At 53.1% G+C, this 17,663-nt stretch overlaps 1 protein-coding gene across 1 annotated transcript in view; it reads left to right on the top strand.

Annotated features, from left to right (window-relative positions):
* SH3PXD2B (SH3 and PX domains 2B) overlaps window positions 1-13,833 on the top strand; it is a 76,599-nt gene extending 62,766 nt beyond the window's left edge. The window contains exons 7-13 of the mRNA XM_010579073.1: window positions 4,712-4,846; window positions 6,367-6,471; window positions 8,565-8,682; window positions 9,975-10,201; window positions 10,770-10,819; window positions 11,299-11,424; window positions 12,337-13,833. Coding sequence (XP_010577375.1) covers window positions 4,712-4,846; window positions 6,367-6,471; window positions 8,565-8,682; window positions 9,975-10,201; window positions 10,770-10,819; window positions 11,299-11,424; window positions 12,337-13,833 — 2,258 coding nt within the window. The remainder of the gene's footprint in view (window positions 1-4,711; window positions 4,847-6,366; window positions 6,472-8,564; window positions 8,683-9,974; window positions 10,202-10,769; window positions 10,820-11,298; window positions 11,425-12,336) is intronic.
* The last annotated feature ends 3,830 nt before the right edge of the window (window positions 13,834-17,663 follow it).

Here is a 17,663-nt window from a genome sequence, read left to right as displayed (position 1 = left end):
GGATGCCGTGTTTTGCCCATGGCACCTGGCATATGTGCAGTAGCCATCAGGGAAAGATGTTTGTGTGCAGTAACATTACAAAGGGCTGATGCCTCATGCCAGACATGTTCAGAGACTCCTCTCACTGTCTTGCATTTTCTGGCAGCAGAACCAGAGTTTGGTTCTGCTGCTGTCACCCTGACTCCTATTACACCTTGAGGAAGTCCCTGATGGTTCATCGGTTCCTCAAGCCAGGCCTGCTTTGAGGTAGCAAATATGCAGCAAGGCACAAAAAAGGCTCATTCAATATGGGATCTCCCTGAGGAGGGGGCATCCAATAGCTGCTAACAAACAAAAATCATGAAAATTTTCCAATAAGCAATTTCCCAATTGCGTATTTCTCCCAGCATTGCCAGAGAGGGGGTGAACTGCTCTTCAGGAGAGCGTTGGAAAGAGCTCCCGAGATCCTGGCAACAGCAAGCCCTGTTTTGAAATCGGATTTAAGCAAACACTGGGATGCGAAGTGGGTTAAAGTACTGCCTGCCCTCAACCTCCCAAGAGGCTCAAGTGACATTTGCTGTTGCAAGGAGGGCCCGGTGTAAGCGAGCATTGGAAATAAAATCTGCTTCCTCTGCTTAGTTTTTTTACCAGTGTTTGTAATCCCACATGTCTGTGAGCCTTAGGCATGGACCCAAGCTCTGTACTGCCTGCAGCTTGCAGGGGGGTGGATTATTCCCCAGACTCTGGGACTCTGAAGACTGACTTGGCCACCAATTTAGGTACATCTAAAAGTAGTCATCATATCAGTCCCAAAGACTGTTTTGAGCGTTTCTATTCTCTCCTCTCGCAGTTCAACAGAAAGCACAGATGGAGAGTCATGGGTTCGTTGCACCACTGACTTAGTGCAGGAGAACCTGAAACCGTCTCTAGAGTTTATATTTGGGTGAGGCTGCCCAAGGAGGCTGGCAGAGAGCTCCAATATGCCCCTGCCAGTTTTATTTTAGATGCTTTATTGTGTGGCCACGTCTCTTTTGCTGTGCTATGTAATGTGCCTGCAATGGCATAGAGACCCCAAACCACAGTATTCAGTCTAATGAGAGACAGTGAAAACACACCTCTTGTATCCTACAGTATCCATAAAGGGACCTTTCTAAAACTCCACTGGTGAATGGTATTTCCATGTGATTATTTTCCAGTTCTGGAAAAATCCCTGGAGAGATGGGAGGGCTTGCAAAGAGTACAGCGCAGCATCTAGTGCCCATTTCATGTGAAAGCAGGAAGAAAGTCACTTTTGCAGTACTGATCTTCACAAATTCATCAGGTCTGGGAGAAGAGGGGCTGTCCTGAGAGTACTGGATCTGATTAGGACAGGCCAGAGGACTAGAAGGAAGAAACTTTATCCAAAGCATGACATTTTTGAAAGCTGCATTAGGCAAGGGCTAGAGTGTACAGCAAGGGCAGGCTTCAAAAACAAATAGCCTTATTTCAGTCCTGAGCTCTTTGTTTCCCTCTGAAGGTGCCAGTGTGCAAGCCCCATAAGAAAGTCCTCACTTTTGGCACTGATACTGCAAAGCCAGAAATTGGAAAGGCTGGAAATATCGCAAGCAACCCCATATCTATGAGATTTCCTACTGGGTTTGTACATCTCAATGCTTTGGGTGAATGGCCAAGTTCCTGGTCAAAAAAAACCTGCAGAGATTTCTGGGCTGACTTGTATGTGACGTATCTTGAGAGCAAGGTCACTGTGCTGAGCAGTCCTTGGGTTGGTAGCTGGGATGTGCACTGCCTGGAGGCAGCTTCTGCTTGGCCCTGCTTGCAGAGCAGAGTGCATCTCCCCCGTGGCTCTCCTGCACCCACGGCAAGCATCAGTTCTGCAAGTTCCAGTCCAAGGACCTCAGTGGTCTCTTGACTCAATGCACATCCCTTCTCTTGGCCATGTTTGTGTCAGTCTCACAAGTGAGGGGTGTTTAGAGTACACAGCCTGTGCTCCTGCCTACAGCCGTCTGCAAAACTCACTTTCTTGTGGGCTCTGGACTGTACTAATGCTTCCTCCCCTCCCCAGCTGCCGAGCTTTAGGACTGTCTCTCATCTTAGATGGTAAGGTTTACACCATTGCTATTTTTAAGAGAACTCGAGTCTGCCCATATAAAGGATGTTTTCTTGTTAACTTGAGTGTGTGTTTTTGTGGTTGAGGATGATTATGCCAGGTGAAGATGCTCCTGAAATTAACTCCTACTTCTTCCTCCAAGCTCAGTTTACCACTTCTGTTGCTGGTTTAATAGGTACATTGGAGGATCCAGAATTGCCTGCTGAAACTACAAATAGCCTTAGAGCAATGGGTGTAATTATAGCAAGGGAGGCAGAAAGAAGAGTACTTCTTTCTTCCTGTAGCTGTTATTCTTCTCTCAGGGGCTGGGTAGATCTTCTGATCACTTTAAGCACAAACCTTTAACTGAGCTAGTAGAACAGATAGTCCTAGCATCCACCATTCACTTTAGAGGGCTATTTTTAATTCTGTCTTGTGCCCCACCTCTGGGTTTTGGTATGGAGGAAGCTTTCATTAGCGGTAACAGATCCTCTGCACTTGGCCAGCTCACCTGGAGCTGTGCAGAGTGCTGTTTATAGCAGAATAACACGGACATTTTGCCTCCTCTTCCTTTAAATAAGACTGTCCTGAAGATACATTGTTTGTTTAAATCTTTGTTGTGGTCTTTGTTTCTCAGAACCAGGTTGAGAAATTGTGACCTTGTGCACAGGAGAACTTCTCTGTGAGGCAGCAGAGCATCGTAGGATTGCTGAGGACCTGCTAGATCTTGTCCGTCTCTACTCATACCCTTTTGGGATGAGTAGGTTTCTTTCCTCTGGGGCAACCTATGCCCTGCAATATGTTCCCCCATAGGAAAGATCTTTTGTGAGGCTGAGACCTCTCGTGATGGGGGAGCCGTTGGGGCCTCTTGCAGTGTAGGTGCACTTGTCCGTAGAAACTTGTTCCTGATAACATAGTCTGAATTTCTTTGCTGCAGTTCACCCAACTATCCCAAGGAACCACCGCTCTCTATGTAATGTCACACCCTTCAGAGACTGGGAGGTAATTGTCCCGTATATCTGCCGTGCTGTAGAAGCTATAGGGCTGGGCCAGGTGTAATTTCTGCCCTGAGCCAAAACTTGAGGCTCCCTGCTCAGGGCACATGCACAGTCCTGTAAATTTGACTTAACACCCATGATCAGGTGTGTGATTCTTTTGTATCACTCATGCTATAATAATTAACACTATCCTATTTCCAAAGCACTTGGCAAATATTAATCAATTCTTACCACACCTGGGGAGAATGGGGTAATACAGTAGTGTCCTCATCTGACAGGTTGCAAAGCCACAAGGCAAAGCTTTGGGTTGGAGGCCAGGGCTCGGGGTAGAGGGGAGTCGTGGGCAAGAGTTGCTGACACCTTTTTGCTTCTTGGAGGCTTTTGGAGGCCGATGGGGCAAGTGCTGCTGGTGCTCTGGGTAACTGAACGCCTTGCGGCTGGTTTAGCAGGAGGCTGAGCCCGAGCGAACGCCCGGCTCGGTGGGGCTGAACGGGCTGGACTCGGTACTGAGCACATGCAGCGTCTGCTCCTGTGAGCCTGCAAAACCCTGGGTCACTTTGTGATCTGCCTGCACACAGCGAGCGTCAGTGCCTGTGTGGGAAAAGGGTATCTTTGCTCAGTTTATAGGGACAAACTCGGGGCCACGTTTCTAAAGCAGCGTCAGATGCGAGTGGAAACCTGTTGCGGTGCTACCCCAACGCCAAGCGAAGGGGGTGCATCTCTATCCCCAGCGCTCTCCTAAATGAAAAATGCGCTTGCAAAAATACAAACCAGCCTTGCCCCCGCTGTGCCTCGCTGCTGGTCCCCTGGCAGAGGAGGGGGCTGGCGGTGCTCCCGGGGGTCCCCTGCCCTTAGCCCGCAGTGCCACCTGCAGCCTGCCCGGGCTCGGTGCAGCCAGTGCCGCGGTGCCCAGCGATCCCGGCCGCGGCCGTCTCGCCTCCGGGTGGCAGGTCTCTTTCTGGCCAAAGGAAAGCTTTGCTCCCGCTGTATCCTGCCCTTTTGCTCCTCCTCGGGGTATTTATTTATTTATTTATGTATTTTTCTGACATGGAATTGGGATCTCTAGCGGGAGGAGCTGAGCAGAGTTAGCGGAGCACATAGCGGAGAGTGCAACCCGCGCTGGCGAGTTGGGAGAAGGCGACTGAAATACGTCAGGGCGATGATGACGGGGGGATGCTGCTCTCTCCTACAAACACCCCTCTGCCTGGGTCTCCAGCCTCTTTAGCCAGGACCCACAAAACTCCCTGCAGGCTGTGTGTATTGAGTTGGGGTCGGAGCTGGTCCATGCGTTGGGGCAGCCGATGCAGGAGACTGCCCCGAGCCCCGTCCGTCTCTGACAGCAGGACCCAGGCTGCTGTGTGCATCTGTGGCGGTGGTGGGGTTGCTTGGACGGCTCTGTCTGTCTGTGAGCAGGAAGGTGGGTAGCAAGTGAAAGGGCTCACCTGGCTGTACCCTTCTCACCTGGCTGCTGGTTTGGTCTCTCTCCTCCTCACTCTGCCCAAGTCTCTGGCTCACGTCTTTCACGCCGGGGTCCCCAGGGTGTCCTGGAGCTGCTCGCAGGCCAGCAGGTGCTCGGGAGCGGTGGCCCATGCTCTCGGGAGCCGGTGCTGACCCTGGCACACGGGTCGGTTCTTATCCCCCTGTGCAGGAGCTGACTCTGCGTCGGTCGACCCCTTGGTGCTGGAGCAGTATGTCGTGGTGGCGGACTACCAGAAGCAGGAGAGCTCCGAGATCAGCTTGTGCGTGGGCCAGTTGGTGGATATCATTGAGAAGAACGAATCAGGTACAGAGAGTTTGGCTTGGCAGAGGGCTTTGTGTCTACTCTGCGTTGCAGAGCAGGGGCAGGAATAGCAATCCTGTATTGTCAGTGTTTTCCTAATAGGACCTTAAGCAAAACAGCCTCCAGGCGCCTCACAGGGATGTCCTTGGATGGTCAGCTGAGGTGGGAGGTGGAGGAAGCAGCTTCAGTCTGCAGGCTGTCTGTATGAGCGTGGACAAGACTTCAGGGCTGTCTCTAAAGGAAGGGTCTGATTACCTGTGTGCTGACCGCCAGGCGCCATCCATCTTTTACTGGCTCTATGCTTTTTCGTGCTGAAAAACTTGGCCAATGGGTCCTGAGGACAAAAGCCATTCCTGGATTTGGCAGCCTCATTTTATTGACAGAGGGGGACATTCTCATGGTGCCCACGAAAGCCCCTATTGTATATTTGCAATTCCTGCTTCTGAACACGATGAAACACCCAGTCACGGAGTGGGGCAGGCAGCTGAGCTATTTGCTTGCCTCAGAACTTAAACTTGCTCCTAATCTCTGCAAAGGGATCAAGTCATGTCGTGGGCCCAACTTCTGGAGTTTGTTGAAAAGGGGAATTTATTCCCTGAAGTTAAAAGAAGGTGTGGGGGGGGGGGGGGGCAGGGTTTAAAGATAAATCATGAAAATAGATTTTAAAATTCTGAAAAGGTGCTCCCCAAGAGGATTAGTTGCACCAGCAGCTATGTTTGAGAACGAGGAAAATAAAAGCAACCCTGAAGCAAGGCTATTAGCACAGCCAATCCAAAAGCTATGGCAAATAATTTATTTATCAAATGTCAGCCCTGGTTTTCCCTTCCATGCTGGTAGCTGCCGATTCCCTCCCTGACAATTTAGTTGTCTTTCTCAATGACTCACTGGTGAGGTTCTGAGGATAATGCTCGGTCTTTATTTTTTTCCCCCTAAAGATACAAATAGCTTGTGCTTTTAATAACTGAGGAGCACGCGTTTATTTTGATTGGACACCCAGGGTGGCCCAGAGAATTGTTTGTGGCCGCTGTGGAGCTGGCGAGGTTTCTGCTGGGAGAGCTCGTGTTTTAATCCTGCATTTGCTCTCAGGTTTTAAAATTTGCTGTTTCCACAGATATAAGGAAGGTGAGAGCGCAGCAGGAGTCAGCTATCGATTTGCAGACAGTGTATTCATCTCCGCTAATTAGCCTGGGCTTGCTGACCCAGACTGAGGGAAAATGAACCATGAAGGGGAAAAAAAAGGAACGCAAACGTGGTGGCTGGAGCCATTCAGTTCTCAGAGCCTCTCCCATTTTTCTTGGGGAGGGAACTGTACATTTCGATATCACTCAGCTGAGAGTCTCCCCTGCTGCTGTCTGTGCTCCCTTTCGGATAGCGCTTGGCTCTGTTGCTTTGGGGTCACCCCAGCTTCTCATGTAAGGCAGCAAGGAGGGGGCAAAGCTCCCCAGGCTCGTGGTTTGGAGGGAGGGAGGGAGGTTTTAGCTAGTGGGAGCCCTTGGCTGAGCTGCCTGCTGTTTTCTTCTCAGGCTGGTGGTTTGTGAGCACGTCGGAGGAGCAAGGCTGGGTGCCGGCAACCTGCCTGGAAGCCCAGGATGGTGTCCAGGATGAGTTCTCAATGCAGCCTGATGAAGGTAAGAAGCTGCTGGAGACATCTGCCCCAGCTTCTTCCTGCTGAACTGCACTGAACTGCTCACAGGACTGCATAGCCCTCCCTGACTTAGGCAGGGCACGAGCCCGGGAAAGGACAAACCCACGCGTGCTGTTCAGTCATGTCTGCCTGTAGTAGTCCTGCCTGCCCAGTGCTCTACTCCAGTACTGCGGCAGGAGTGAGGCAGCTGGATACTGGTGGTGTAACTGCTGGCCTTTCTGCTGTCCCACAGAGGGGCTGAAGGTGCTAACTCCAGGGAACACTCAGTCCTGTCATCCCAATGCCTCCTTTAGGCCCCAGGGAGCTCTTTTACCTGCACTGGAGGAGGAGCAAAGCTCAGGTCCTAGGACAATTCACATGCCTTCTAAACCCATGCAGAACAAAGAGCATGCATGACCTCATGTTATGAGAATAGCAAGGTTGCAGCCTTTGCTTAGAGCAAATCTGAAGTGCCCCTGGAGAAAAACGTCCTTCCCATTGACCACTGTATGCTCAAAGCAGTGCTGTAGCTGGCTCAGCCGCTCGTCTGGGGAGATGAAGGTGGGAGGGGGGCTCAGACCAGGGAGGGCCCCCAGAGGGCTCCAGGTGAGTCTCTGTGCCACACTCTGGTTGACCAGCCCTGTCTCCTCTTGGACCTGAAGTGCTGCCTCCTTATGTCCTTTCTTGTCCTTCTCCTGCTTCCCCAACATGCTCTTACCAGTCCCGTGGAGATACTGGTCTCTGCCCAGGCACGTTGGCCGCCGTCGGACTCTTGGGGACTTGTACACCAGTGGATGGGGTCAAGGTGGACTTCATAGAGACTTGTTCGGCTGCCCATGTTTTGTGCTTGGAGCCTTGTTGTCTGCATGTTTGTTTGCTTTACATGTGATGAACCCTGCTTGTGTCAGTCCTCAATGCATGCCATACATGCTCCTCAGCTTTCCATTAGTCCCATTCATGTCCACCTCTTTCCTCTCTCAGCTGTTCCTTCTCACTTTTTGAGGCTTGTTTTGGTTACAGAAGCTGGAGTTTCTGCTTTCCCCCAACACATGTATGCAGACTTCTTGCAACTGCTGCCTTAGTTCCTGTAAGAGTAACAACTCCTCTGAGCCATGGCCCTGGGGTTGGTGGCTCAGATGGGGTCAGGAGGAGAAGAGCCAGCTTGGTTTTGCTGGATGTGACAGGACATTTTCTGCTTTGACTCATTTGCATGAAGGCGGTGGGAAATCAGACCTTTTGAGTGCTGTGCTCCTCCAAGAAGACAAATCCAGGAAACCTGCACGGTGCGGATATATGAATGTCCAGAGGTGTCGGGTTTGGAGGTAGACTTTTCCCAAAATAGCCTTGACCCTATTGTGGCACTGCTCAAGCACAGGCAATTGCTTTCCTGGGTTTCTTTCAAGAGAGGACAGGAGAAGGTGAGGGAGAGGAGTGGATGGATGGACCTGTTTGATGTTGTCCGCATGGCTGTTAGGATCTTTCCCCTTCCCCTTGAAGGGAAGAGCATCCATGTCCCTGCTTACCATCATTTGGTCTAGTGGACAGGACATCAGACTCTTCTCCAGGCTCACCACATGGCTTTGACCAATGTCTTGGGGGACCTAGCTGTTGAACAGGGAAGTTCATGTAGACCTGCTGTTGTAGAGCAGTTTGAGAGCTGTGCGTGAGAGCACATCTGTATGTATGTGTGGGGTTACTCCCTGATGCCTGTGGGATTTCTTTCCCTGTATAGAGGACAATTCTTCTTTAAAGGCTCTGAGAAAGAAATTTGAACTGAAATGGATGCATGCAAGGCTTCTGTGAAAGGCAAGTGAAAGGAAAGCTGTCATATAAAAGATAGTCTTTAGTCCTAAAGGAGAGGCAGAACTGTTTTAGACAACTTCTCCTTGGGCCAGACTAGCTCACCAAAGCTTACATTTCAAAATGCAGCTGGGTTTGTTTTGAAATACATTTCACTGGCATTTATTTTCTGAATGGTGTGTTTGCACCCGTATTACAACAGGAATTATCATTATATAAAGCACTTAACCATTGTTCGACTGAGACCAGGTTTCCATAAAACAGCATCTCCGTGAAACTGCACTTTCTTTCCAACAGAGGAGAAGTACACTGTTATTTACCCATACACCGCAAGAGACCAGGATGAAATGAACCTGGACAAAGGGGCTGTGGTGGAGGTGATCCAGAAGAACCTGGAGGGCTGGTGGAAAATCAGGTACTATCCCTACCTCTTCCTCTTTCCTGGCAATGCAGCTGGGGCTGTGCAAAGCAGAGACCTGATGCGCATGGGATGTACAGTCCAAAGGCAAGTCTAGGGTGTTGGGAAGGGCAGAGTACCAGAACTCATTTCTCTCCATCCCTACTCACTAAGGCTAGCTGATGTTCAGGGCTTTAGCCAAGCATAGCTGTGGTTAAACGTCTTTAAAATCCCCCAATTTCCTGTGCTAGGAGGTGGACTGCGTCACGGCATCACATGCCCCAGCAGTACAAAGGGAACTGGTGTGAGAGCATTAGTATTACATCATATGCTGCTGATAGGAAAACCAGGGAGTGTCCCGGAGGCAGGCTGGATCCTCTGGCTGCGTTAGGAGCTCCTGCAGAGAAGGGCCGTTGTCTGGGCCAGGTCTGCTCTGTGCAGGGTGTGCTGAGGCCAAAGACTCTAGATAGTCCTGAGCTGATACTTGTTTTCTCCTGAAAGCTCATTTTCTCTTGTCTGTGGTCTAGCAAATGGCCGGACTTGAGCAGGGTGGGAGCACATGCTGCAATTTTCTTAACCTTACATTGAACCTGTGGTCTTGGCAGCAGCAAAGCCCCAGAAAAACGTCCATTGACTTTTTAAGCAGAGGAGAGCTGCCACAAGAGCTCTAAAGGCAATTACAAGCTCAGTAGCTGGTGCCATCTGAGTGTAGTGGCTGCAGCCCAGCCAGCGGGGAGAGTCTCGGATGCTGGCGCGGGACCCTCCAGCATGGCAGGGAGACTCCGCAGATGTGGTTTTTCAATCAGATCGCGGGGCTGGTTTCTCTCCTAAACAGTGCAGATTTAGAACGGGGAAGGGATCCAGGCTGCCGGCACGCCGGCAGAGGGCTTGCGCTTTCTCCAAAGACCAGGTACATCAATCCTAGCAGCAGCCCTTCTGGTTTTCCCCTCTGCTTCCCCTGCCAGTGCGCTTCATTCCTGAACCAGTGCCATTGCCGAGGCGAAAAGGAAATCGGGCTTCGCGCCATTCCCAGCCCTCGGCCCGCTGGCTGCGGCTGGCTTGCACGGGAGCGTTAGTCATGGCTGGAGCTCTCCAGGTGCCCACGTGCCACAGAGCATGACAGCTGGCAAGCTCATTTTGCCCAGATCAGGCGGTATCTTTGGTCAACGCGTGTCCTGAGCTCTGGCTCCGGGAATGTCCAATGGCTCAACACCACTGGAGCGCAGTGGGTCGCTCCTCTGGGGAGGGCTCGCAGCCCCGGTGCAGCGCAGGGGCTCTGCGCGGTGACGCTGCTGTTGTTGCCACCGCAGGTACCAGGGCCAAGAAGGCTGGGCCCCCGCCTCCTACCTCAAAAAGGGAAATGGAGACATGTTCTCACAGAAGCTGGGGTCAGGCTCCTCCGCTCATTCGTGTGCCTTGGATCTGGACGGCATCTCCCGGCAGCAGGTCGCGGCGAGCCGAGAGAAGGATGGGCTTGCTGGCCAAAGGGACGGGAGATTCGACAGCCGTCCCCTGCCCAATGCTGACATCCGACGCAGTAAGTGGCCGGTCGGGAGGAGGCTGGTGGTGGCTGGGGTGTCAGTGCAGCCCTTCCTGCAGGCTTTTGGGAGACGTAACGGGGTGTGAGGGAGGCAGAACGCTTGCAGGCGCTGTGGGCTCTGCAGCAACATCTGGAGGTGACATTGCAAAAGCGGATGGGCCACGAGCACAGTCCTGCCCAGGGACGTGCTGAGGATCAGCAAATGTGATGGAGATAAAATCTTCCCCCTCCCAGACTGGAGATGCTCTCCTCTCAGAAGCTAGGCCATTTTAACCCCTCTGCAGGCCAGGTCTTCTGGGTCAGGCCTGCAATGAAAAAGCAGTTTCATGTGGTGACTTCAGCTGCATTTTCCAGCAGCACCTGATGGTGCAAAGGTGGTTCCTCTTCCAGTGGGATGCCCTCAAAACCTGGGTGACTCAGGGTACCGGGCAGACAGGTTCCTTCTTTGGCTTCCTTGCCCACAGGGCAGGCTTGCCTTTCTGTTTTCTCTTTCGCTTATCTTTTGTGAACACACGTGTGACCAAAAGCCAGAAACTCAACAGCATCTGAAATTCTTCCTCCACAGAATCACCAAAGATGAGGCAGAGACCCCCTCCTCGCCGAGATCTCACCATAGTAAGTGCCAGCTGACGCAGGAGACCAGGAATGGCAAAGGGAGTCGGAGAGGAGCACTGAAAGGAGCTCTGGTCACTGGTTATTCTTTGCCTGGGATCTTGCCCCTCTACCATGGGCTCTGCTCTTGGTCAAGGCTGGAATATGCACGCTGCCTCCCTGCTGTCTTAAGACTCTTTCCTTTGCATGTGGTCTTTAAATGAACTTTTGGCCAGTCTGTCCTGCAAAGCTGGGTTGCCAGTGGGAGGCTGCAGACTGGCTCCCTCCCTCTGGAGAGGGTGACTGCCGTCAGCAAGAGGTCTGACGCTGAGCAATTTTCTGCTCAGCCTGGAGATGGTTTGCTGGTTTGTGTTGGTGAGGATGCTGCATGGGCACAGCTGATCTCCCTGGTCTGGCTGTGCTGGCTTGTTTCTCTGTAGGCTGGTGGGCTGTAAACCCTGCTGTAGAAACATGCTGATGGGTTTTCTTTTTTCTTGTCATAGCCACGTGGTTTGAACCTGCCTAAACCTCCTGTCCCTCCTCAAGTGGAAGAGGAATATTACACCATCGCTGACTTCCAGACCACCATCCCTGATGGCATCAGCTTCCAGGCAGGAATGAAAGTAGAGGTGAGACTGTCATCTTCCCTTCTCACACCTTCACATCAGTGCAGCGCTCCTGACTCCCATTGCCCTAGGACCTGTTTCAGGCCAGAGCTCCCTTTCCAGGCAGGGAAGATCTGCTCATCACGGCATTCTGGGTGGAAACCAGGCACGGTGGTGCATGTGATTGCCTCTGTGGACTGTTAACAACCCAGGGCTCTCCTAGAGTGGGAGAGAAACCCATATGAGCTCACGAGACTTTGGAGTCCGTGGTGCCCTTGGTGGCCTCCTGTCCCCCAGGCGTGTGGGTGCTGTGTTGCCTGAGCTAATGGAAATTAAAACCACACCACAAATGGGGGTAGAAATGGTGGGTTTTTTTCTTAGGCCAGGTGTGAAGTTAAAAGCTCTTCCAGAATTGCTTTCCTGGCACACCCGCTTTTGCTGGCAGAATCTCTCTTGCAGATGTGATTTTGCTTTTCAAAATGTAAGCCGTGCTTCTCAAGAGGATTTTTCCTTTGCGGCTGCCCCAGTCAGCTCCTCCCAGGTCCCAGCACCACTCCTGGAGTCCCCAGAGGCCGGACCGTTGCTGATCCGTGCAGTGTCGCTGCCGGTTGATCGCTCCAACAGTGCCGCGCAGTGGCCACCGCCAGGAGCCAGCATCCCGGTGCTGTCTCTCAGGCGGGATGGTGACAGCTCATCCTTGACATGGCTGTGTCGTTCCTCAGTCCCATGGCATGCAGGTCCCCTTCCCTGGCAGAAGTCCTTAGCAAGTTCCCCTCCTGTTAGGATGCCAGTCCTGGGATTACATGGCTTTTGGTTACCAGGGCAGGAGGTACTGAGGCCGTATACCACCCTGACACCATTTCAGAGACACCCAGCATCCCCACTTGCGCAGAGGGCTCCTCCGTGGGTGTCTGAGGTTTCCTTTCCCCTCGGCAGGTTATTGAGAAGAACCTGAGCGGCTGGTGGTACATTCAGATTGACGAGAAGGAAGGCTGGGCCCCTGCCACATTCATCGATAAGTACAAGAAAACCAGCAATGCATCCAGGCCGAATTTCCTGGCTCCGCTACCCAACGAGATGGCCCAGCTCCGGCTCGGTGACGCCGCGGCCGACGGCAGCACCGGCGAGGAAGTGACGGGACCGTGCCGTCCTCTGCCGGAGGCTCCTCCTAACGGTATGGACTGTGGTGGGAAGTGGGCCAAAGACTGGAAGGGGAAGGAGGCTCCCGAGAGCGGGGACCTAGCCTTTGCCGGCGGCTACGAGGAGATCTCGGACCGTGACACAGAGGAGAAGCCCAGCCTGCCGCCCAGGAAGGAGTCCATCATTAAATCAGAAGGCGAGTTACTGGAGAGGCAGAGGCCTCCCCCCAAGCCCCCAGGCATGATTTTGCCTATGATCCCACCCAAGCAGTCGGCGGCCCCGAAGGACAGCAAGAAGCCCGATCTGAAACCGGAGAAGGGCAAACTCTTCCAGCTGAAAAACGAAATGGGACTGGAATGCGGACACAAGGTGTCAGCCAAGGAGGTGAAGAAGCCAAACCTCCGGCCCATTGTCAAGCCAACCAAGCCAAAAGCCGAGCCTGCGGAGGACAAGCCTGAGCCCATCGCCCAGAATCCGTTCTTGAAGTCAAGACCTCAGATCAGGCCAAAACCCGCCGCAGCCCCCCGGACTGACCCACCTCCAGCTGATGATAAACTGGACATTTGCAGCCTGCGGAGCAAGCTTAGACCTGCAAAGTGCCCAGAGAAACCCTCCGAGCAGGACCCCACTGCTGGTGAAAACTCCTTCAGTAATGCCATGGTTTCTTCAGAGGCTTCTGGAAGGTTTCAGGAGCGACCCAGCATGGACAGCAAACCCCTGCCCAAGCTGGACAGCCACGCCACGAAAGAGGCACTGCCCAAATCTCCCCTGGGGCCAGCAAACACCCCGGGTGCCAGGGAGCCCCCGCCGCAGCGCCCCATGGTGCCACCTCGCAGACCACCCCCCCCCAAGAAAACGGGGGGTCCTGCCTCCGGCCCCACAGCGGAGCTGAGGGCCCCGGCACGGGAAGTACCCGAAATCAGGTCGTCCCCAGTGCCGGGGAGGCCCATGCTGGTTCCTCCGAAAGCCAAGCCGTTCCTCTCTGCCTCCATCCAAGATGAAGCCAAAGCGAAAAGCAGTGTAAGCCCAAAGGTCATATCCAAGCCAGTGGAGAGAGGGGAAACCAAGGAGAGGACCTCAGCCCCCGTCTCCAGTCCAGACGTCTCCAGGGAAGCTCTCTATGTGGCAGTGGCGGATTTTGAAGGCGACGAGGAGACTAACAGCTTTAAAGAAGGGACTTTGTTTGAAGTTCGTGAGAAGAACAGCAGTGGCTGGTGGTTTTGCAAGGTCCTGACTGGGAATCCGTGCTGGGAGGGCTGGATCCCTTCCAATTACCTACGGAAGAAGCCATAGCCGCTCCTCTGCTTGCACGGCTGGAGGTTCCCTGGTCTCTCACCTGAGTATTTAATTAGCAGATTAATTTATAGTTTTATGTGAGGCTGGCTTTAAAAAAACAAGATAATAATTGAGATCCCACACATTCCAGTTGGTGCCCGTTGGCAGCAGCGTGGAGGAAGCAGCTCTGCCTCCCCTCCCCACCCATGTGCTCCCATCCATCCTCCTCCTTGCATCCCCCCCCAAGCACTGCGCTCCTGTGGCCATACTGGCAGCCCAGCTGTGGCTGCTCTGGCCAAACTTCATGGAATACGATGGCTACCATGGTTCTCCATGCTAGGGAGATGGACCTTGATTGACATTTTTGCCACTTGTATGGGAAGTTAAAAAGAAATACGGCAGTAGCCAGGGAGAGAAGTGGAGCGTGGAACAGTACCAATGAAGGAAATCTCGCTGCACAAAAGGATTTGCCTTTCCCTGAGGCTCAGGATCACGGTCCAATGTTGTAGGTCACGTTGCTTAGTCGAGGTGTGTAGCAGAGCCATAGGGAACATGGCAAAAAGGAGGAATGAGAACAGGGTCCATGTAGCTCTGCGTGCATGTGCAGGCACAGGCATTGTGCTCTGGTTAAGGGCTGTGCCTTGCTCCCCCCGTGCATGCCACAGCACCATCCCTTGGTCTTCCCTGCTCTACAACGACAAGTGTTAACTTCAACATTCTCCTGGTGGAAACAAAAATATAGAAAAATACACACACACACACACACACACACATCTATAACAGGTCCTCTCTGTGCTGATCCAAGACGCTATGCAGGATTCTCCCTTGCAGTATTGCAACCAAACAACAAGAAGTATTTTGCTTCGGTAGCTGAAGAATACTATGCAAGGCACAGAAGACCAAAATGACCCCAAAAGCCCTGGAAAGAGGATGCTTTGCTTTCCTTTCCCCCCAAACTGCCCTGCCTGTTGGACTAATAGGGGACCACCCGTTCCCGTGACCCACAGAGCTTCCCTGGGCTGGCGGGCAGCAGCCAGGAGGTGGGTCCTTCAGTAGGTGCTGATATTATCAAGTGCAATCCAGAACGTGGGAGTTCAGCTCCTCATCACAACCAGTTGCGAGGCTTGTCTGGTGCTCAGGGGCTCCCTGCCTTGTTTGTCACCCCATCTGCCTGTCTTCCAGGTACTTTCATTTCATCCTGCATGGTGGGCTGTTTGGGGGGCTTCAGGTCAAGCAGAGCCTGGGGTTTTTCCGTGCTGACATTCCTGCCTGCCAAGCCTAATCTTGCCCACAGTGTTGCTTATCCCAGCAGAATGATGAGCGTGGATGAGCTGTCATTCCCCAGTGCTGCTTTCTTCCCTTCTGTAGTTGGCTACTTGCAGATTCAGGGCTAAACTTCTCTCTCCGGAGGAGCTTTAAACCTGGTGCTTCTGTGGGTTTCTTGCTGACCAAGCCCCTTTGCCCTTTCTAGTCTAATTGCAAGTGAAAACACTGCAGCTGCAGCTCCGCAGCCACATTGTTTTGCTGCTGGAAAAAAAAAGTATCATAGTTTTCCCTCTAATTTGAGGCTGGGAGAACTGGAGTGTTCTCCACTCCCCCAAAATGCTCACTTCCTTCTCTGTCCCATATTTTCTACCCTGGAAATGGAGTTGGAGATATCTCTGTCTGCGTACAGAATGACAATGGTTGTGCCTCAGGCCAGGGTCGTTCTGGGAGGGTGACGGGGCGGTTTGTCCCAGCCCTGTTTTGATCTGATAGAGAAGCCCTGACCATTCCAGTCCGACCTCATATCCAGAAGCCCCAAGGTTCATTTTTAGCCATGGGAATTCATGCACCCCAGTCTCCGGCTGATTCCTCTCCCTCCCACCTATGGTTTCCCCTGGTGGCACATCAGCCTCTGATCAGGCTGACTCACCTGAGCTGGCAATAAGCAATACATTCGCAACCCAATCCAATAACAAAATTCCTTGCATGGCACATTGAGAGGTGTTGATGTGCTCCTGGGAGAGTTCCAGGGTGGGTAGGGGGAACGATACTGCCTTGTCTCTGCGCATCTCTTGCTCCAGTAAATCCCTTTTGCTTTGGAAAGGAATGGGGACAGGATGAGTTAAGCCAGAGCTGCGCGGCGGCCAAATCCAGCCCCCACCGTATCTTGGGAGGGGGCTGGACCTGTGTCCCCCATCCGCTCTGGCAGTTTCATGCAGGAGGGTGGAAGGGCTGTGTGCCCTTTCCCTGTGGCACTGTGTCCTTGCTCCCTCTTTGCTGAACGGCCTTTTAATCTCAGAAGTGTCTCTCCTTTCTCCATCTCAGAGACCTCACTGCCCCCAGCTTTCCTCAGAGGGGACAATGCTATTTCTGTGGCCTCTGTGCTAAATGAGGGCTATTTCTGCTTTCCTCCCAGACTGAACCTCAGAACTGGTAGTGCTTCATTTTGCTGACACAAGTACTGTATTTGGCTCATTGAGCGCGTGACGGGATCGCTCCCTTGTTCCCAAAGAGCTTCCAAGAAGGCAGGGTGAGTGCCCAAGTGGAGGGTCACCCTCAGTAGGGTGCCGACACCTGCAGCCTTACCCCTTCCCACTACTCTTTCATCTGCAAAAGGGACCACAGGCTGCACAACGCCTCCTGTCAGGAAGATGCCGAGAGCCGTCGGGCTGGCACGGCTTTGCCTCCCCCCATCGGACACGTGCCCCCTGGTTCGGCAGCTGTGCGTGCCCTCTGCCGTGTGTGCCCTCTGCCGTGTCTCCTCTCTGTACCTCGCACGTCACATGCGGCCAAGCTCCCCGACTACCTCGTGAGGAGGAGGAGGGCGGCCAGGAGGCTCGGTACCCTGAGCTTGGCCGCAAGGCTCATCACCCCATCAGCCAAAGACCAACCTCCCTCCTTGCCCACCACCAGCGCAGACCCGAGGCTTGCGGCAAGGGAGGTCATCACCGTGGCTTGGGGTGGAAGAGCCAGGTCTCGGGGCAGTCCCGCGGCTCGGCACATCCCTGGCAGGCTGGAGGTCCCCGCTGCACCCCGCTCCTTCTCGCAGACTCTTGAAGCCCATTTGTTTGTCCGTGTCTCGCTATATTATGTAAGCGCGTATAAATCTACATTACTGTGGGCGGGTGGGGGGGTCAGCGGAAGATAGATGTAGCTGTGTAAATGCCATATCTATACTTTCACCATTAAGGGATTCTTTTTTTTTTTTTTTATTCGGTGGGGTTTTTGGGGGGGGTTGTGGGTTTTTTTGTTTTCTTTTTTTTAAGAAATAAAAAGAAACTGCTTGACTGGTTTCAAGCACCCTTGTGAACCCATGTCTGGCTAGCGTATGTCTGGGGTGCAGCACGGTGGCTGTCTTGGGAGGTGTGCTGCTCTCCTGCCTGGAGCGATAGCAGCTCTGCCCAGGGTCTGGCACGTGCCACTTGTCACTGCAGCAGTGGTACCAACAAGGAGCCCTGAGCCATTGAGCTGCACTCCCTCGTGCAGCGGAGGAGCCGTCCCCAAGTGAAGCATTTCTCTGTCCTTGGGCGCTTTTGTCCGCTTGGAGATGAATGGGGTGGTGCTGTGTTGCCTGGCTTCATGGGGTCTTGCAGCAAAGACTTCTGGCTCCGACATGCCTTGCGACAGGGCTGGGGCAGGTCACGATGCTTGGACTTTTGATTTATGGGTGCTGGCCACGAGTAGCCCAGCTCCTCCATCGCTGCTGTGCCCCAGTTCACCTCATGGGTATCCCATGCTGGAGGCACTGCAGGAGCAGGATTCAGGTGTGGGTACATGTATAGTGTCTGTGTGCTGCGTTGGCACGGCAGGATGTTTTTCCTGTGCAGCTGTGGCCGAGGTAGCTGCTCCTGTATCAACACGCC

Source organism: Haliaeetus leucocephalus, unplaced genomic scaffold, assembly GCF_000737465.1.
Source record: "Haliaeetus leucocephalus isolate CR32 unplaced genomic scaffold, Haliaeetus_leucocephalus-4.0 Scaffold656, whole genome shotgun sequence".
In the NCBI taxonomy this organism is placed as follows: Eukaryota; Metazoa; Chordata; class Aves; order Accipitriformes; family Accipitridae; genus Haliaeetus; species Haliaeetus leucocephalus.
Note: the sequence above shows the minus strand (reverse complement) of the source record. Positions and strands in the feature narration are given on the sequence as shown.